Consider the following 21,099-nt stretch of genomic DNA (forward strand, 5'->3'; position numbering starts at 1 on the left):
CTCTTAAAATCTTATTTAAAAAAAAAAATAATGCAGCAGGTTTACAGGGATGAACTCATGAACTCTACCCAGGAGAACCTGCCTTGGCAAAGGAAATCTGATAGGCACAGAGCATTGCTGCATTCTTTTCTCATGATTCCTAGTCATGGATTTAAAGTCAGTAAATTAGAACGTCCAGGAACACAAGAATAAGAAACAGACCATGGGCTGGTGAGATGGCTCAGCAGGTAAGGGAGCTTGCCACCAAGCCTGACTGCGGAGTTCAATACCTGAGACTCAACTGGTGGAGAGGGAGAACTGACTCCTGAGGGTTGTCCTCTGATGTCTGTGCCCACTTCCCAAGTAAGTAAATGTAAAATAATAAGAGCGAAGTGAGAAAAACCAAAGCAACAAGAAATGGAAGACAAAAAAATAAAGTGAGAGTCACTGTAATTACAAATGTGCTATGTTCAGTAGATAAAAGGCAGAGCACGGCCGAGTGGGATGAACACATCTGTATCCTGTCTGTAGACTCAGATATGATGATATCTGTGGATTGGAAATAAAAAAGAGGAAAACAGTGCACCATACAACCCCCCCAAAAGGAAAAAAGCGCAGAAAATTAGCATTAAATTAGTCTATTAGCATCAAATAAAGCAAGTTCAGAACAAAGAAAATGACTAGGGCCCAAGAGGGGGGGATTCGCTAACAACAGAGGAGTAGATCCAGCACACCTGGACATGTATGCATCAAACAACAGAGCATCGAAAACATGTAAAGCAAAAGCCCGACGATGCTGGAAAGGGAGCAAAACGCAGGAAAAGCGCATTTGCTTCACCTACAGCAAGAGATGGAACCACAGTCAGCAAGGTCAAAGAACCACCTTAAGAGAATAGAGTCACGGGCACAACCTTTACCAAGGTAACCATACCGGCTCACAACAGCCCTCACAGCTTGTAAGAGGACCGAAAGCATAGTGGCCACAATGTTATCATTTCAGCAATCTGAAATGAGAAGACAACAGGGAGATCCCCAGCTCTTTGGAATAACACACTTCTAAATAATCCACAGTGCAGAGGACACTGCTAAGGACACCAAACAAATTGACCTAGGATGCAACTAAGAGGAAGAGTGCCTGATCTTGAGCCATGACTCCAAATCTTAAACCAGTAAAAGCATAAAAGACCCCAAAATGAACAGAAGAGGAACTGGAGGTTTGAGTCCCCACTGTACTTGACTATCAGGTCTGAGGTTTCCATGGGGTTCTTAGCTTCTTCTCTGAAGACTCGGTGGCCAAGGCTGTATCTTGCTCTAATCTCATCACTCAACCGCTACTACTGTGCAGGGGAAGCCGACAGCAGGTCAAGTCTCACATCCATGGCTGGTCAGAAGACTATGTCCTTTAACTCTGCAAATTTGCCTCTGGTACTTCTCTTGATGTGCACTCCAGTGGTCCCGGGGCACCAGACACACAGCAGGCTTTGTGCAGGAGGGTACTAGGTTCTGCATTGTTTTGTAATTTTATCACTGGGGAAAGGCCTGCCCACTCCATTATATTGAAGACACCTCTTGTGTCCCAATCACTACTAGGCTGGGCCTAGAGAAAGACGACTCCACAACTAAATAGGTGCCCTCGATGCACACCTCGGGGCACTGACTTCTAGGGAACTGGGTCTTCCCACCGGTGCAGGCCTCGACAGACAATCCCATGCAGCCCAAATTCTGATTGGAAGGAACACATGCAGAAGAGTTAGGGGGTGTGTGGAGAGCGAGGACAAGCTCTGAGCATGCTTTCTCCACCTCTGCTCTGCCTCGGTCCCTCTGCTGCTGCTGGAGCTCTTGAAACTTCACAGCTCAGTCCTTAGAACCAGATGTGGTAAACCCCACACTTCTGTCAGGACGCGGTGCAGAAGCCCGAGTGCCCCAGAACATGTGAATCTAGTCTACTCTTTCATTCCTCAGACCATCCAAACTGGTCCAACCACAGTGGGGCACACGATTGCTAGGCTTGGCTCTCTGGCTGGCTTGGCCAGCTCATCACCTGAACCAGCCAACCCTCAGTGCTGTGATTATCACTACAAATCACTAAACTTTGTTGAGGTTAAAGCTTCGTTAAGTGGCAAAGCAAACCAAGTCACACACGCACGTCACTTCTGAAGCCAGTGCTGTGCGTGGAGAATATACAGTCTGCAAATACCAAGATTCAGGACTTATTTGAGCGCCCCACTATGCTGCACAAAGCACAGAGAAGAGGAAGCAGGGCAGTGGGTCTGTCTCATGGACATAAGCCTGCCTGTGTATCAGGGGCATCCCTACCTGAACCTGAGACAAGCAGCACAAAACAAACTCTTGGAAATGACAGAAGACGGGTAAATTAAAGGGAACTGTGTCACAGAAACTGAAACGGAGAGCCTAGATGGGCCCAGGTTCATATATGTGGTTAGTGTGAGGTAACAAGGTTGGGTGGAGTGGTGGTGGTGGTGGTGGAGAGCATCACAAATCTGGTGAAAGAACACCGCGAGACATACCAGAAGCTGGGTGTGGTGGTACACACTCACTTCCAGAACTCTGAAGGCAGATCGGAGTTCCAGGCCAACCTGATCTACACAGCTAGATTCAGGCCAGTGAGTCCCTGACCCAACCAAACCAAACCAACCCACCCCACCCCACCCCAAAAGATACATGCCGGAGTGGGCTGGGGAGATGGCTCAGTGGTTAGGAGCACTTGGTGCTCTGATCTCAGAGGACCTGAGTTCCAACACCAGCAGGCTGCATACTTCATCATATGCTGTGGGCAGTCAACTTAGGAGGGGACTGGACAACTTTAAAATCCAAACTAGATGTTGTGGGCTCCTGTGTTTCTTCCTCATGTACAGTGATTGGAAACAAAAAGATCTTTAAAAAAATGCATTCTTGAAGAAAATTTTAATTTAAAAGAATCAAAAGAAAAATTGAACAGTGCCTAAATCTTTATTTTTCATAACCTACATTTTTCAAATTAGACAGTCTTACACAAAATGACACAAAAGGAAACTTAAATTCCCAATAGTTTACATGTAAGCTTGATTCCAGTCTTATGGAAAGGAAACAGAAACCCTCAGGCAAGCTCCCACGTTACAATCCTGTCTGTGACTCGCCACGGCTGTTAGCGCTCCTGGAATCTTCGATTGTCTGTTGCTTTCCGCATGACAGGCTACAAAGCACACAAACCCACAACTACAGCTCACTGAAGGGGACACAAAGACAGGTATGCACCATCAGTCGCCTGCTGTGACACACTGGACCAGTTTTTCAATATCAACTGCAGAAACCCTAATACAGCAATATAAGACTTTTTTTTCCTTTTTTTTTTCTTTTTATTTTTTTGCCACCCACTAGTGGCAACCAGTGATGCAATGACAGGAGGGATTCACAGAGACATCATGACACTGACTACGAGGAGGAATCACTTGAAATTCATGTCTGGTGAAGCGGGGCCAGATTCCTAGTCCATATTTCCCTATGATAATTAAGCATCATCACACAATTTTACAAGTTAAAATGTCATTTGTGACTGTGGTATCTCCGATTCTATACCTTGAGATACTGAAAGGAATGAGTAAACTTAGAAAATAGATTATGGAAACCACGGATCACACTTGCTGGACGTGACACAGCAAGAGTCTGCATGCGCCCTCAACAGCTTCCTATTTTGATAACTTCCATTTTTTTCTGAGTGGAAAACCTCAAAGTGTACAGGAAGTCTCTGTTTTGACATTACACAGCTATTTGGCATATCACCTTTGCTTCCTGAAAACGAGTGCTATAAAAACCACATCTGAGCACGGCTTTAGTTTCTGATGCCAGGCTGTCACCGGCCAAGCAGTAATTACAGTGTCCCAACCTCGTGCATCTGCAGACCTGCCCTTGGGTGCGGCCACTGAGCTTACACTTCAGCCCGCAGACAGCAAGCACCTACAGCTGGCTCTGCCACACAGGTTTCCTGCTGCAATGCTCAGCCTTGGGGAAAGGACTCCTCATTGAAAATCAAAGATCATCTGTGAGAGCATCCTTGGGGATAAGGGATGCTGCCATTACTTGGCCCCTCTTCCAGCAAGGCTGTGGTGTGAAGGACCTGAGGCCTCGGGCTCGCCTTTCCAGACAGACAGTATCTGCGAGTGTGGGTTCAGAGGCCAGCCTTTCTTCTTCTTCTTCTTTGTTTTTTTTGTCAGTGATCTGACATCTACAAGGAAATGCGTCCTATGTTCCTTTCACAGGCGTTTGAAACATCAGCACTGCGTATGCTCCTATGTAACTGAGTGACAGTTGCTCTGAAGGAAATGGTCATGTGCATCAGGCCGTCTTTGCCTCTGGCAGGAAAAAAATCACTTCACAAAGTTTTAATTCTAATTAGCACATTTCTGTTTTTTACTTTCATTGGAAGATCTTGCCAGTCTCTGCTCTCTATACTCTCTTCAAAACCCTCAAACATCAAATACGATCAGTATGTACTTACATACTTTTAAGAGTATGAAAACATCCAAAGGCTTTAATAAGACTTCCCATTTCCCTTTTGCAGCAAAGAGGCAAAGTCAGTTCAACACACCAGTATAAGGGGAAAAAGAAAAACCTTAACAAACTAAAATAATACTCAAACCACAACATTTAGTTTATCCACATCCAGCTCATCAGCAACATTTATAATATATCAATAATTTTTATCAGATTCTTCTCTGTAGGGTACCTTTCTCATATGTTCTGATTATTTACACTGTACAGGCAGAGCACACTCCCAAGTGCACAGTTAACACAGTAGCGACATTTGCACTTACAGGGTTCTCAACATCTGAAAAAGACCAACTGTTGAAGATCTGCAGGTTTGTTACAAAACCACTGGGTTCTTGTACAACAGTATGCGCTCTCAGCAAAACCAACACCAGGAGATCCGCATGGCAATGAGGAACCGATCCACTCCCGCCAACCCGGGGCAGGTCTCCGTGAGCTCTAAGCTGTCTTATACAAAAGTTAAGGCAAAGTCATTTTCAAGTTTAAATAAAATTCAAGTCTTTAAATATTGGATGGAAATCATTTTTTTTTCCTTAGAAAATAAAAAGAAAAAAGAAACCAAAACAACCTTCAGTCTTGTTAAATAGCATTTTGTGGAATCAGCTGTATGGTTACATATAGCAGGAAATATTTTAAGGTCTGCTGCTTAGAATACTTAAAGAAAAATTTTAGGCATTTTAAAACAAAATAATTTATCTGTAACTTTATTATAAACTTGCTAACTTGACTGCACTCGTTCTTCAGAAGTGCAGCGCTTCTGGAAAGAATCAACAAGACCCTCGTCTTGGAGGTAAAAGGAGCAAGGGTTCTGTCCTCCGCCAGCCAAAGGAGGGGGGGACCCACAAACACCACTCTCTCACGGCTAGGTTCTTCTAATCCATGTGCCGATGCAGAGGTACAGGAAGACACCCACACAGAGCTGGCTAAGACACGACTCTCCAGAGAGAGTGAGTGGGGGACACGGACAGAGCAGGCACTGGAGGATGGGAGCCAGGCGGCCCACTCACAGGACACACATCATGGTACAACTTCATGGTCTGACGTCAGTGGGCAGCAGTTTCTAATTTCATCTAGGTTCTATTCACAATGTGCTTTGAATTTATTTTACACAGTAGCCACTTGGAACTGGAGTGAGAGGCTGGTTACTTGCTCGCAGGACATCAAAACTCAAAGGTTTCAGGTCTTTCTAGGGTGCTCTTTGCAGGTTCATTCTGTCCACTAGATCAAAAAGAACTGTATATACATATGTATCTTGTTTTAAAGCTAGAGTTACCTGTTAGCTAACAGTTTAGATGAAAACACAGCTCCTATGCCAGTATGTCAGTGCCCTGACATTGCCAGTCCCTTGCTCTGTGAGGCCACGGCTGCCCCTGCCAGTGCCCTCAGCCCCCACCCATCTGCTGGGACACCCTACCAATGTGCACTTGCAGACCAGCTATTTAAAAAAAAAAGTAGTAGAGTTCCCTTAATTTAGAAAAACTCATTATAGCTTGCATTCAGAGCCACGTGGAGGCTTAATAAAAATATCCATTTGTTAGGATAAATACATTTTCTATCCTGAAAAACATCAGACTTCTGAATCACCTCCAGTTAAGCACCAACCTAAAATAAGGTTTATATTATATAATTAAATCCTGAAAAATAGATTTTTTTTTCCAAGAGGGGGAAAATCCGACTCACAGAAGGAAGTAACTTGCAGGTATCCCACGGGCCCCACAGACGCTGCAAGCTCCTAACCAGCGGCTCACTCCGTACTGAGTGTCTGAGTGTACGGGAGAGCTTCGTCCACGGTGAACACAGCTCTTCCACACCCTCCCCGGCAGGTATCCGGCTTTCACTAAGGAGACTTGGGAGGGGTGTTCTGTTCCCTGTTCAGGCGCTTCCCGGCAGCTGGAGGAGACGGTCGGCGCCCAGGCTGCCTCCTCTGATCTTTGGGGACTCCAGGAGTAGACTTAAGGGCAGGGGGCTCTCTGTATCTCTCCGCAGGCTCAGCGAGCTTCTTCTCCTCCTTCCCACAGGCGACAGTGTTTGGCTTTTGTTCTTTTGGGGGTTGCAATGGGGAGGAGGAAGGAGGCTCTTTACTCGTTCTCTGACAGATCTCTGCATAACTGGGCTTTCTCAGTTCCTGGAAACACAGAACGTGGGATTATGCATACAAAGACAGAAGCTCCTTCAGGGGTGAAGTTGCAGAAGATAAAGTTCTTAAGTAAAATCTCATCTTCATGGGTATTTTTAAGACATTCACAAAATTCAATGGCAACTCCTGGCATGCCCAGGGCAGCCAGTGATCAGCATCAAAGTTCCTGCCTCTAGCTTGTGGACATAGGACAGCATCACAAACCCACTCTGTGAGATTTGCTGACTTTATAAACATGGTGCTGGAATGAATATGCCGCAGAGTCTGGAGTTACTCCAGGAGAAGAATAATTACTAAACAGGCATCATGTGACAATGCTGCTTCCCTGAGGAAGGGCCTGAAGCACAAATGCACTTTCTTGACTTATGTTAGATTCTAGCTTTTTGTGTGTTTGTTTAGATTCTATAAAGCTAAGTTTCTATTAAAATTAAACAATTTGAAAATACACATCCATTTTTGCTAAGCTAATCACAGTATCCTTGAATAAAAAAACTAAGTGTTTTAAAGACTAAAAAAGGACAGACATCTTTGGTTTAACAAAAACGTCACCGCCCGCTTTCCACGCAGTGCCGCTTTGCTCTGAAGAGACTATAGGAAGGCCTCTCTACATCAGCTAACAGCCATAAAGGCAGGGCAATAAAATGGTGACCACATTCTGACCAACATGAAGCCGTAAAGCATTCTTAAGAAACATGGAAGCCTACGAGGCTCAAGGGAAACAAAAGAAAGCAGCAAACCCTGGCCCCACCTCGCTTGATCTAAGCAGGACTAGTGCAGGTGCTGCCGTGCTTACCCAGACGGCTGGGGACAGTATGACACGGGTGAGGAGGTGAGCTGGCTTCAACTCCTGATCCTCCTGCTTTCCCCTCCTGAGTCTGACCGAGTTTGACATGAGCGTCACTGCACAGCCACAGCTGGTCTGGCACTTGTGCGGACTTGTGGAATTCCAACTTCCTACTTCTGCCTCCCGAGTAGAGATGCCGGGTCATCAAGGACAGAAGCTACTGCCTCACTGTATCCCTGCTGGCTGAACTTTCAGTGTAGCCCACAGGCCTCAAACACGCAACCATCTCTGCCCATCTCCCAAGCATTGGAACTAAGGGCTTAAGCTGCCACACCTGGCAGAGTCACTGGGCTTTAAACAGGACACCATGTTGTTCTTTTAAGTCTACTTCTCTCTAGTCTCTACCCCTCTATTCCTTGCCCCATTTTTTCTTTTATTCTTCTCTCATAGATCACATCCTGGCCTTACTTTTCCCTCCCTCCACTCTCCGGGTCCCTCCCAAAAGGATGAAGAAGGATGGACCACCTGTGCCCTCCTCTAGAACCCCATCTGTCTAAGCCTTTGAAGCAGACAGACTACTGTTGTGTTTTTCTTGAGACAGGATTTCTCTGTGTAGGCTTGGCTGTCCTGAAGTTCATTCTGTAGACCAGGCTGACCTCAAATTCAGAAATCCACCTGCCTTTGCCTCCAGAGTACCTGGATTAAAAGTGTGTGTGTGCCATTACTGCCCAGCTACTTCTTTTTCATATATACAACACACACAATAAATGCAAAAATCACCAAACTCCACAGAGGACAGAGTTGAGACCTGGTTGCTAGTCTACTGAAATAGGAGGTCTCCGTGATAGGTATAGAGAAAGGAAGGTGCAGACTAATGAAACCATCGTCAGAGGCAGGACACAGGGAAGGAGTGCCCGAGTGCTGTGGAGGGCAGGCACGGCACTTACTGTTGCTGCTCCATTCACCTGCACCGATTTACATGCAGTCGCAGTGGGGGTTGAAGGGAGTCTGTCCACACTGTGAGCGTCCCTCTGCTTTTCTGCCACCTTGGGATCCCTGTGGAAATGCCATCTGGTTTAAGAATCACACTTAATATTACAATCCTTCACACCTGTACCTGGCACAGGGCTGGCAGAGTACTGATACTCACTCAGGTAAATGGGCCGGGGAAGGGGAACGTTCAAACGCTGCGGACACAGCACAGGGCGCTGGCACGGAGGGCTCTCTGGGCACCACTACAGGAGCAGTGTTTGTGCTTGCATCTGTACTGAGGCTCTGAAACCATTAAAGTCGTATTTAGCAACTGTCAGATCTTTACCCACGAAGTTAAGGGTCTAACCTGGCAATCTCTCTCTAACCCACCTTTGGACACCTTCCCACCTTGACTGACTGATCCTGAAAGGTGCATCACCCTCCCAGCAAACACAACAATGGCTGGCTACCACCAAGTGCCAAGTCACAGCGCAAAGACGCAGGAGAAGCCTCCAGCAGACGTGACTACATTTGAGTCTGTCACCCGCTGCCCAGCACTCACTCAGCCTCCTTGCTCTCAATGTTAAACACATTAGTCAGCCGTACATTAGTCAGCCGTAAGCTTGTCTTATCCAGGGAACAGCTTCCAAACACACCTCACTCATCTGACATATCAGGGCTCCCCATAGCTGAGGTGGAGTTAGCAAGTTATACTATGACTCACACTGTAACTAATACAAAACGAAGACTCTCTCTCTCTCTCTCTCTCTCTCTCTCTCTCTCTCTCTCTCTCACACTCTCACACACACACACACACACACACACACACACACACACACACGCCTACATCAACTGGAGTGCCCAGTGGTGGGAGGGAGGTAGACACCACAGGAAACCACCCTTGGAAGTGGGTGTACAAAACTGCATTCCCAATTTAACAGGCAAGGTCACTAAACTAAGACCTGCGTGAATCAATTATCCCATCAACGACTTTCTTAGTGCAGCCGTAATTCATACAAGTGTATGCATGGTATGTCCTTAACCCAGTGTGTGATTTTAGGACAAGTAATTGGCTACAAGCTTAAATGCGGAAAGACAAATTTACTGTTTTTCTCTTCAAAGAGGGGAAAAGTTCCAAGGTAAAATGAAGTAGCTGAAACTGCAGCTTTGGGAGAATGGTGCGACTGGCGGGTGGAGGGTGGATAGACTGAGGCTCTGCTGGCTGGAGAACCAGGTTTCTGATGAGTGCTCAAGTGAAAGGAACCTAACACATGGTAGCATGGCTTTTTCTTTGCAAACGCATGCTCAGATTCAACATGTGTTCAGTGCTGATTCTAGACACACATAAATATGGCACTTTACAAAGGGTCACAAATCCAGGTCAAGGATGGAGGGCTAGGTGGCCCACTGTCCCAAGTCCTCTGCAGATGCAGATGGACCATCACTGGCAGCAGTGTGGACTGTGTAACCTGGCCACACAATCAAGAACAGCCCTTTCAGAAAGCAAAAATTGTTTCTTTAAAAAAAGGCTTTTCACAGAAACTCAAGTACATTCAGAGCAGCAACTGTCTGCAGCTGGGATGCCTACTAGCTTTCTCCACTAGAAAGTACAGAGCCTTGGGAAGCAGTGTCCACAGTCAAAAGCAGTAGCAACTACCACCCCATATGAGACTCCACTCTTTACCTGACCTTAGTCTCCAGTTACAGCAGCAAAGTCATCTGCCCTAGGAACTACTGCAACACTACTGTGGTTCCCACGCTCTAAAGAAAAGACAGATGTGTGGTCTGATGTACAGCCAGTTTACAATGCAGCATAAGGGAAGCCTGGAACCGGGACCACTCTACAAGTCCCCCACTGTGTGCGTGCGTGCATGCGTCCGTCCATGTGTGCCCCTAGCACTTAGCCATACCTCAGTAACTGGGTGGAAAGTAATTTCTCCACGTGTCCCACAGTCTTCAAACACTGACGCTGGCAGAGGGACAGATCCCATTTCCAACCTGGCAGCTAAGTGTCCTACACAAGTAGCCCTGGAAAGAAATCTCCTTGGATTTGAGGCTCATCTGCCTAACAGTGACGACAGCTACAGTCAAAGACCTTGCTGTGGCCCGTGCTTTACCACAGCACAGCAAGTCTAAGCTTCTTCCTGTGTGCACCATGTACATTACCTGCTCTAATTCAGATTCCTGAGTCTCATTCTGTAGTTTGTGAAACAAAACAGCTCTAAATGTCAAGGACAAAAATGACACAGGCTGCCCCCACCCCCACCCCACCCCGCAACCTCAGTAGGTGGCTTGACCTGTCTCCAGTAACAAACACCAATCACCCAACCTCAAACCTCTCCCTCCCAGGTATTTTCTCCTTTTCCTGTGTGTAAAGGACCTGGGTCAAGTCCTGGCACAAAACCAATGCTGAGAAAACATCAGCAACTGTACCACATAGCTTACTCTTTCTTTTGAAGATCCTATGATCAAACTGGAAAGCCTGTTTTCAAACAAGTCCTCTGCCTTCAAATTGCCTGCAGCTCCAGGTAATGGGGGGAAGTTGGACAGCCCCAGTTCGAAGCTTGGTGATGGAGGCTTTGGTGGTGTTGGAGACTGCGTCTGACTGCTCTGCAACACAGTGACACCCCATAAGGTCACACAAGTGTGGAGTGACAAGAGTAGAAATAGAAAGCAAGACAAAGAATCTCCCGACTTTCACATCAGCCCAAAAATTTATAAATGTTGCAAAAATAATTTCTAGGGTCTAACCAACTTGAAATTTAGGCCAACAGGATAAAATGTGAGCAGAGTCTAAAAAACAATAACGACAGAGTTCAAATGTAAACAGTGGGCCAGTGAGAGGGTTCAGTGGGTAAATATTCCTGGTCCCAAGCCTGAGAACCCAAATTTAATCCCGGGGACCCACAGTAGAAAGAAAATAAAATCCACTCATACAAGTTGTTCTCTGACCTTCATACAATCTCATTCTCTCTCTCTCTCTCTCTCTCTCTCTCTCTCTCTCTCTCATAAAATTCAAAGGTGAGCAGGTTAAAAGACGTAATGGATCTAAGGTGACAAATAGTGGCTGCACTGACAACCTTTTAGCTGACGTTGTCTGATTATGAGCCCTGACAACTGTTCTTTTCGTAGCTTTCTTGACGATCAGATCAAATGTGATCTCACAGAGCTTGTTTAAAAGTAACCATTAGATATGACTCCAAAATGTCAAAGCAGTAACATTAGAAATCCAGATAACATGAGAGAAGCCAGAAAGTGCTTCCTGCTGAGAAAAAGGTGATGGTTCTCTACTAATGAGAAGGAAGACATCCGCACCCCAAGTTGCTAAGATCTATGGCACAGACGTAGCCTCTGCTCACGGTGCTGCAAAGGGAAGACAGGCTTATGCTAGCGTGGCTGCTGCATCTAGCCTGCAAACAAACTTCATGTTCCTATTAGCCAAGGTTTCAGCATCCTCTCTGAATCTTAGATATCTGTCTCCCAAGGGTTGGGAAGGGAGCTCCTGCTTAAAATCCCATTATAGTTATCTGCTGAGGACCTTTTCTGAACAGACACATGTAGACTGAACTACTCATAAAAGCGTGCTCTTACCTGCACTATTCACAGCACCTTTATCTATATATTAAGGGAACACACCATAAACCAGCTGGTCATCACTATGCCTAAAAACTCCACAATCCTTTGTTAATTAGGCCAAAAATGTCAGTTACAATGTAAGGATATCACCTTAAAGTTCTTTGCAGTGTTCCTCCTCATATCTTAGCCTTAATCCATTTAACTCATGCTTATGCTTGTTTACTGTTAGATTTAAATGTCTTGTAAAGATAAGCCTTTGGGGATAAAGATGGTTCTGTAAGATTGCTTGCTCTGCAAACATGAGGACCGGAGTTTAAATCCCTAGTACTCGTGTAAAGACATCAACTTAGCTTTATGTCTGGAACCCCAGCATTATTGATGATCAAAGGAGTTCACTGGACAGCCAGCCTACAGCAACAGTGGGCTTCAAGTTCAGTAAGAGAGCATCTAAAGACGATGCGGTTGAGAGGGATAGACACCTGAAGCCTCCTTCTGGCTCTATGTATTCGAGTGCATGGGTTCACACATTAGTGTGATTTTGTGTGTGAACACACACACACACACACACACACACACACACACACACACCACTTTATATACTTACTGTAAACTTCTCTTCTCTTTTCTTCCGGTAGCCAAAGGAATTTTTCCTAGAAGAAAGCAGAAGACCATTATTGTTCCCCTCCCTTGGAAACTTTGCCAAGCTTATGTTTTGTTCATGTGTTCAAAGCAGCATGCATCAACTCAGTCAGTCTTCAGTATGTTTAATCTTTCATGAATAAATTCTGATTCTGAAAGTCAACTTGTAAAAGGACAGCCAGAGCCCAGGCACTGCAGCACATGCCTGCAGTTCTAGTAGTGGGGTGGCCGAGGCAGGAGGCTGACAAGCTCATGGTCAGCCTGTAATATGTAACAAGATGGTCTTACTGTCTTAAACAAAAGTACAAACAAAATCCAAATGTTGAGAGAAAGTCATTAAGTTAGATGTCCAGAAAAATAACAGAAGAATAGTTATTCCTAGTAGCTACCTAGAATGTTTAAATCCCTTCAGCTGGAATGACAAGAGATGGATAAAATCTAACGCTAAACTATATAGGTGGGCTATTTAAAACACGAGTAAAAACTATGATTAACCCTTACTGCAAAAGCCACATAAGAACCTCTGAACCTTAAGAGGTCCCTAAAACCCCAGCTTGCCTTCCCGTCAGCAGCAGCCAGACTCTGGGCAGAAAGGCTGAAGTCTGTGCCCTGCAGCTCCACAGTGAGCACTGCATCAGGATTTGTGGCATCCTTGATGAGGCTGTGTGGCCCAACAACCACCCATGAATCCCAACTTACAATTTTATTTTTACTTGTTTATTCCTTCTATTATTTCAATTGAACAGACTCCCCAAAGGAGATTCATTATGTAAACTTAAGAGGATTTCTAATTTATTTATAGAAAAATGGATTTCCTAAAGTATTTTATTAGAATAAGCTAGAGGACTGCTCTACATAGCCTCTGGCTAGTCTTTAGGCTACAAACCTTTCTGACTCTGGAATGGAGGCAGGCTTTCTGCTGGGCTAGCCTAGGATGGGCTAAACCCCTGAGGAGAGATGAGCTCCTGTGCATAAAGGTGGGCATGAGCAGCAACCTGTAGGACTAGGTCTGTGGGTCCCACATGACCAGGCCTTTGGGCATGTGGGTCCACTGTGAGCACCTGTGTTACAGTTGCTGCCCCAAGATACCATAAGGGCTCATCACTGGGCTGGCTTCCCTCAGGTGCCTGTGTGCCAACACCAATGCTGCCTGACAAGTATCTTCTTGTCAGCCCATGGCCTCCCACAAAATGCATTACTGCCTTCAGAGCACCTTGATAGCCTACTAGGAACCTACTGGGTGCAGGAATCCTGTAATGTCAGAACCTCCTGCAACATGCTATCAATGCCAATCCCTCAGAAAGGGACTGCAGAGTGAAGACACAGTCACAGAACTGTTGCCCCAAGGTGAATGGCTTGTTGGAGCAGGCAAGGAGATGGTCCCAGCACCACTCAGTTTGCACTGGGATACTGGAACTCACATGTTTTGGACCCCACATGGTCATGCTTCTGCTCTGTGAACCAAGAGAGCTTCCATTGACACAAAGTCAAGATGACCACCTGGCATTTGGAGTTTTTCACTATACTGACCTTGACGTGCACAAGGGTAGCAGACACATGACCAAAGCCTTGAAGAGTCTATGGGAATTTCTTAGAAACAGTTAATGGGAAACAAGCTCTCCACAAAGGAGCGGAAGGGGACCTGTGAGCTCAGTGGAAGAGCAAGTCTTTCAGGAAGATCTAGATCACCCCTCCTGCTTCTAGATACACCCTCTGGACATGGACGTATGATGCAGGAAGAAGAAACCTACACGGTAACCCTGGTTCCATCAGTTCATAGCTCAAAAACAAGGACCGAAAGGTACATCCATTCATGGTCCAACAGTGAACATGGTTTGCTGTTGTCAGCAAAGTAAAACACACTAGTTTTTGCTCAAGTGTCACTGGAAGTGTTAAGTCCTTACTCAGGTCACAGATTAAGTGGGAACATGACGCTTTTGTTGAGAATACAGTAAGAGCCTCCATTATCTGTCCCTTAAAAGCATAAGCCTGTTCCAGCAGCTACCTGGAAGTTCAAATACTGCTGGGAGACTTAACAGTGACTAGGACACCAGAGAAGTAGAGGACACTGGTTAATAAGACGCCCTACAGGCTCAGCCCTGCCTCTTTATTTCACTTTGTAGGTGGCAAGGATTCGGCAAACACTGCTTTTCCTCTGGCAGAAGCCTCCATTAACAAGTGCTGGAAGACCATAGGAAATTACCTTTCAGCTTACAATCTTTGTACACTGTGCCTGTTGGATCCAGAAGGTCTGCTGCCCAGGCTCCCTTCTCTCAAGACTCTAGCCTTTACGAATGCCACACATGATCTTCGGCTGCCACCTGATGCCTCCAATAACCCATCTGGTATAAAAATGGCTGGCATAGCTTTCTTCCTTGGTGGCTCACAAGGCCACTCTTAGTTTTATTAAGCCATGGTGCCTGTGGTCTGTCTCACCGTAGCTTTAAGATGCTGCCACTACAACTGAAGATGGGAGTCGCTGCTTCCAAATTTGTCAAGTTCAACTCTCAAACTGCACTGAAAGCAAAGATACCCCCCTCCTGTTCCACTGCTGTCCTTTATAGCTATGAGCATTTACAGGTAGCAGCCTCAGGCAAGCAAGAAATTCCATGCTACTTCTCCTATGCCATTTACTTACTGTGTCTCTGTGCCACACGTTTAAAATCAGCAATATTTCAAACTTTATTGTGTATTTAATGTGTTTTAAGGTTACCAGTGTAATTGTTCTGAGATGCCATGAGCTTTACCCATTAAGGCGGAGAACTTGACAGATGAATTCTATTTCACTATTTCCTGGGACATAACAATATTAAAATGAATTTACAATGCCACACAAGTGATTCAGTGAAAAGAACAACCCTTCTCTTACGATCTAGAAATGACTAAGCTTCGTGGAGAAGGCACGTCACAGCAGAGAGAACAGAACATCTGTCACACCACCAGCCAGTGAATCCACGAGTGACAGGAGAGCCAGCTGGCCTTCCTGCTGATGGAGGACATTCCGGTGACAAAAGACCCAGACAAAAGACCAGACCAGCCACAAGGTTCCCAGATGGATAGGGGATGAGGGATAACAAGGCTCCCTCTTTTTAATCCCGTGGGGTGGTGAGGGGTGAGGAAGCTGTAGATGCTGACAGGGTGGCACATGACACACAGGAAAGAAGCAGCTACCTTACACCAGAGCACAGGGGAAGCAGCAGGCACTGAGCTCAGCAGAGGAAGACTCTCCACCAGGGACTAACAGCTTGTGACTATTACCACATGGTTACTGAATGTTTTAAGCAAGTACTGAAAATGTGTTATTAAAAGTAAATGATTCCTTTCAGATTATTATTATTGTTTGTTGCCAATGCACCCAGCCATCCAAAAACTCAGATGGAAACACAAATTAGTAAGTAACATGTTAAAAAAAAAACAAGCCAAAAAACTAACAAACATGCATTCTGCAGTCATGGGTCAAAAAATGATTTTAACCTTTGGGCCTTAGTGTTCAATAAATGCACTTCACAGGGACTGGGTAGATGATGGTCAGTCAGAAAATACTTGCCACCCAATCATCAAGACCTGAGCTTGAGCCTCAGAACCCATTATTTAAAACACACACACACACACACACACACACACACACACACACACACACACTGGGACTAGGGACCTGCGTTTGAATCTCAGGTCACATAAAGTCAAGTGCAATCGCTGTATCTGCAACCCCAGTATACACAGGGAACAAGAGGCAGGTGCCTGGAGCTCACTGGCTTGCAAAGTTTGCCAAACTGTCAGCTCCAGGTTGAGTCAGAGACAAAGGTGGAGAGTGAGAGAGGTAGGCGGCTGGCATTGGCTCTGGCCTCTGCATGCATCTCCGGAACATGTCTGTCTGTACACTCATAAGAACATTAGAGACACCAGACTCTCCAAAATAAAAATGTCAAGTAGCCATGTTTACAATCCTGGTATTGGGGTGTTTGAAACAAGGGAACCCTGGACTCAACCAGCCTACACTAACTGGTGAGCTCCAACTAAATGAGAGAAACTGTCCCGAAAGGACATGGGACTTGAACAAGACCCAAAGTTGATAAACATGATACATGTAGTCTGCTTTCTCCCCTTCCTTCCCCAACACACACACACACACACACACACACACTCTCACACTCAAAGAGAGAGAAAACTACATTCATAGACAACAGCAATCCTCTGAACGAGAAAGTCAACTGAATGCTTCTGGAAAGGACTCAGCATCTCAGGTGCTGCCAAAACCTGTGGTTGAGGAGGGGCAGTCAGAGGCAACGTTAACCGGGTGAGGGCTCCAGGGGAGAGAGTGACTTCAGAGCAGTGCGAGCAGGATGAGCCCCAAGACCAGCGGGCTTCAAGAGCTCCCAACTGTGACCTCATTCAGCCTTCAGTGGCCGAGGAAGCTGCTTTGCACAGATCAGCAACACTATGGTTTCTTGAGACAGAGCTACTAATGACTCAGGTCTTCCAGTGGAATGATGGGCGAGATCTGTGAGTAAAATAATCGGCAATGCTCTGGAAAGCAAAGAAAGCAGACAGCAGTGTCTTGGTCGTGCGCGCCTCTGGTCTGACTCTGTGCCAAGAAAGAGGAATCGACAGTTTTGAGTTTCAATTTGCCGTTAATCACTGCTGCATATTTATGTATGGAAAGCTTAAGACTTCTTTTCCATTTAAACATTTCAAAGTCGGTAAAAAGAAAAGGCCCAGGCAGGCTGAGGATTCTGTTCAGCACTTGTGAGGAAAACCCTGCCAGGCTCCATCACATCAGCAACACTCGGGCCGTGTTAACACCGGGTAGGGCGCAGACCTGAGAACACCTGTTCTCTTTTCTAATCTCATCTCTTTAGAGGAAGAATAAAGGGCAGGAGAAAAGAGTGAGCAAGAAAGAAACTGCATTAGAGGATACGGGGAGAAGGAAACGGAAGCACAGTAGCTTACAGTTATAGTGGATGGAAAGCACCCTAGATAATGATCACCAAGACTCTAAGAACTACTTGTCCAAGAATGGAAGTAATGTGGCAGCAGGCACTGCTCTATTGGCGCAGCTTTTGTTTATGGGTAAACTTAGCAGAAATGGAAGTGACATGCTGGATTGAGTGGCTACACAGCCCGCATCTGTCTATGTATCCCACTGCCAGCTCATTCCGGTTTATTTAATTTTTGTGGAGCACTAGGCATTGGACCCAGAACCCTGTTTATGCTAGGCATGCTCTCTACAGCTGAGCAGCATGCCCAGCCCTCCTTACTACCAGCTGTAAAGAAAGCAAGGCCAGGAACCCACAGGACACACCTTGGAGCCCATGTCTGTCCAGGACAGGGACCTAGAGGGCTAGGGCTAACTGCTAAGGTAAAGCTGTATGCAGGAAAAGCAGGTTACAAATTGTACAGCTCCTAAATAACCAGCTTAGTTCTATGAAAGAAAATGTCATTCTTTTAAGAAAAAAAAAAAGCAAGCACTGAAGTCTATGTTCTAAAACTGACTATTCTGGAGAATTAAGGGAAACACTTTATATCCTCCTATTTGATTTTTCTGAAGTGTACTATATGATATGATTATAAAAATCTAAGTTGAAACTTAAAAATATTAGTAGTTCATGATTGGTACATGATATCTTTTTGACAAAATATGTGAGTGACTTACCTTCCTCTCCCTAAACCAGGAGAGGATTCAAGACTACTTGGCTCCACACGCCCAGTTCCAATCTCTCTCTTGGCATAAGCTGAAGGGTTTTGTATTCGTGTTCTAGTTTGCCCTGCTTGCCTCGTCTGTGGGCTCCGGACACCATTAATTAATCGATCTGCAGTGAAGTTAAATATTGAAGGACTTTCTAGCAGCCCAGGCCCTCTCTCTGTACTAGGAATCGCATGGCGCAGATGAGACTTACTAGGATTCCTGCAAATGAGATGTTTGTATACGCTGAGTTATAAAGCAATCACGGAGTATAGAATGAACATGCAATGTGAACTATGTATGTCAAGATCTGCCTCCTACCAAATAAACACATGTAAAAGCTGCCCCCAAGCCTTCTCCTCCTCACTATGGGCATCCATCTTGGGGTTGACTTTAGACTACAGTATTAAGTTTCAGGTAGTCTCATCTCTGATGAGCATCACTAGTGCTTACACAGATCTCTCATTACAGACAACTTGGAGCTCATGAGCATTGACAGCAACCTTGGAACTTGCCTGCTTCTAGGAGGATATTGTCTGAGCGAGGTCAGGGGAGACGTTGCAGGTTTGAAGGTCGGAGATGTAAACCCATTTATAAATCCAGTACTTGGAAAAGGAGTTACCTGGATTAACAAAACAAAACAAAAACAAGCATGTAAAAACAGGAGCTATGAGACACTTCAATTGGACTTATACTGTTGTATCTTGGGTAAACAAGATTATGTTTTCCTCTTGCCAGAGGTGTTAATTCCATTTTATGCTTAAAAATAACCGCAATGGAAGGAAAAGCTTACATTATTACTAACGGCAACGTCTACTGACCATGCCAGGCATGACTATTGCTCAGAACTTTCTCCCTGTCAATGTAATTAATATTTACAATAACCAAATGAGAATGCAAGAGGAACATGTAGTCCTGAACAGAGGTACTGCCTGGTGACACTCAATTGCTTAAGACATGTCAGTGTGACTAGTACAACTACCTCCAACCTGGTCAGAGGCAGACAATCCTTCATTTTCAATAGCCTTAACAAAATTCAGCAAAGACCCCAACTCTCTCATATTCTTACTGCTCCTAACCATGCGTGTGCCACCCCCTTGGGCAGGGATTTCTTCTCTCAACCCCTACCCCCATTCCAGCTCTGCCCCCACCCCTCTTAAGGCTTTACATTCATGTAAAAATTGCTGTAAACAGCATCCTGTATTTTAGAATCTAAAACATTTTTTCCAAATAATCTAAAGTGATAAAGAACATATAAATAAAATAATATAGGTCCAGGCCTTTAATCCTAGGACTTGGGAGGCAAAGGCAGGCAGATCTCTGAGTTCTGATTTCAAGCCCAGCCAGGTCTACAAAGAGAGTTCCAGGACACCTAAGGCTACAGAGAAACCCTGTCTCAAAAACAATCAAAACAAACAAACAAAAACAAACAAAAAATCCAAAATAAAAAACAACAACAACAACAACAAATCAGAAGAGAACTACAACAGGTCATAATGGCTTTAAGATTTGAGCTAAATGTACTTTTAAAAAGTTTAAAAGTAGGACTTTAAGTACCACTCAACTGTTTAAAATCTTGACACAAAACTGAGGTAAAAATCAGTGTGAAAGGCTCAGTGACCTCTGGACACAGGTTTCACTTCAGATCAATCAGGATGCCAGAGGGGTATCTCCTGAGAGTTGTTCTTTGTCCTGACTGGGTAACATGTATGTCCTAGCATGTATCTAGCTTTAGACACAACTTTTTAGTGCATGCCTTTAATCCCAACTCTTAGAAGGCATAGGCAGGCAGATCTCTCCGTGGATTCAAGGTGAGATCAGCATGGTCTACACACATGTGTGAAACTCAGTTGAGAAAAGGAAGACAGAAAGGGAGGGAGAACCTAAGCAATTCTCTTCGGTGCTAACTGTTAACAGAAGCTCTGATTTAAAATAGCTATTGGAGCTAACATAGCATTCCCTTGGCTAAAAGTTAAAGTGACAATGGAAAACAGTTAACACTGTTAACACCAAGGAGGATACACTACTTGGCAAATTCCACAGTCCAAAAAAAAATCTCTCCCAGTTACACAACAGATGGGGGATTAATATCCAGAATATTTGAAGAAACCTAAAATTAAACACCAAATCATCCACCTAATAGATGGGCCAATGAGCTGGATACTACTCAGTTCTCAAAGGAAACACAAATGGCAAATGCACACCTGAAAAGGGACTGGACCCCATCAGCCACTGGGGAAAAGCAAAAACTGAGAAGCTTTCTTAACCTGGGATACAAAAAAAGACAAATGCTGGTGAAGAAAGAGGAACCCTAATTAGCTGCTACTATAGATGTTTCCAATGTACACTATGGAAACCAGTCTGGAAACCACATGACCCAGCTACATCTCCCTTGGGTCTTTACACACCCATGTTTATTACTGCTTTATTTATAAGAGCCAGGAAACAGGCCTATCCTACTATGTGAAGCAAACCAAACTAAAAAAAGATAAATACTGTGTATTTAATATTTGGAACCTAGACTTGAGGGGTGGGTAGCAGATAGATGTAGGAAAGAGACCATGAAGCTAGAAGGAAGATCACCAGAAGGAAGAAGGGCCTTCAGAGGGAAAAGCAGAGGTGGCACACTAACATTAAACAGGGAGACTGAGAACAGAAGGGGAAGGTGGGGACTCATGGTACAAACAGAATAGTACACACGCACCAAAACGCAACAATAAACCCATTACACCTTGTTGGCTAACTTAGAGATTAAGAAAAAAATTCTGGGGTTGGGGATTTAGC

At 45.0% G+C, this 21,099-nt stretch overlaps 1 protein-coding gene across 1 annotated transcript in view; it reads right to left on the reverse strand.

Moving 5' to 3' along the window:
* Positions 1–2,889: 2,889 nt before the first annotated feature.
* Larp4b (La ribonucleoprotein 4B) overlaps positions 2,890–21,099 on the reverse strand; it is a 78,565-nt gene continuing 60,355 nt past the window's right edge. Inside the window, 7 exon segments of the mRNA XM_032885131.1 lie at positions 2,890–6,649; positions 8,393–8,501; positions 8,596–8,720; positions 10,863–11,027; positions 12,598–12,643; positions 18,286–18,537; positions 18,831–18,937. Of these exon segments, the coding sequence (XP_032741022.1) occupies positions 6,362–6,649; positions 8,393–8,501; positions 8,596–8,720; positions 10,863–11,027; positions 12,598–12,643; positions 18,286–18,537; positions 18,831–18,937 (1,092 nt within the window). The 3' untranslated portion in view covers positions 2,890–6,361.

This window comes from Rattus rattus, chromosome 14, assembly GCF_011064425.1.
Source record: "Rattus rattus isolate New Zealand chromosome 14, Rrattus_CSIRO_v1, whole genome shotgun sequence".
Taxonomy (NCBI): domain Eukaryota; kingdom Metazoa; phylum Chordata; class Mammalia; order Rodentia; family Muridae; genus Rattus; species Rattus rattus.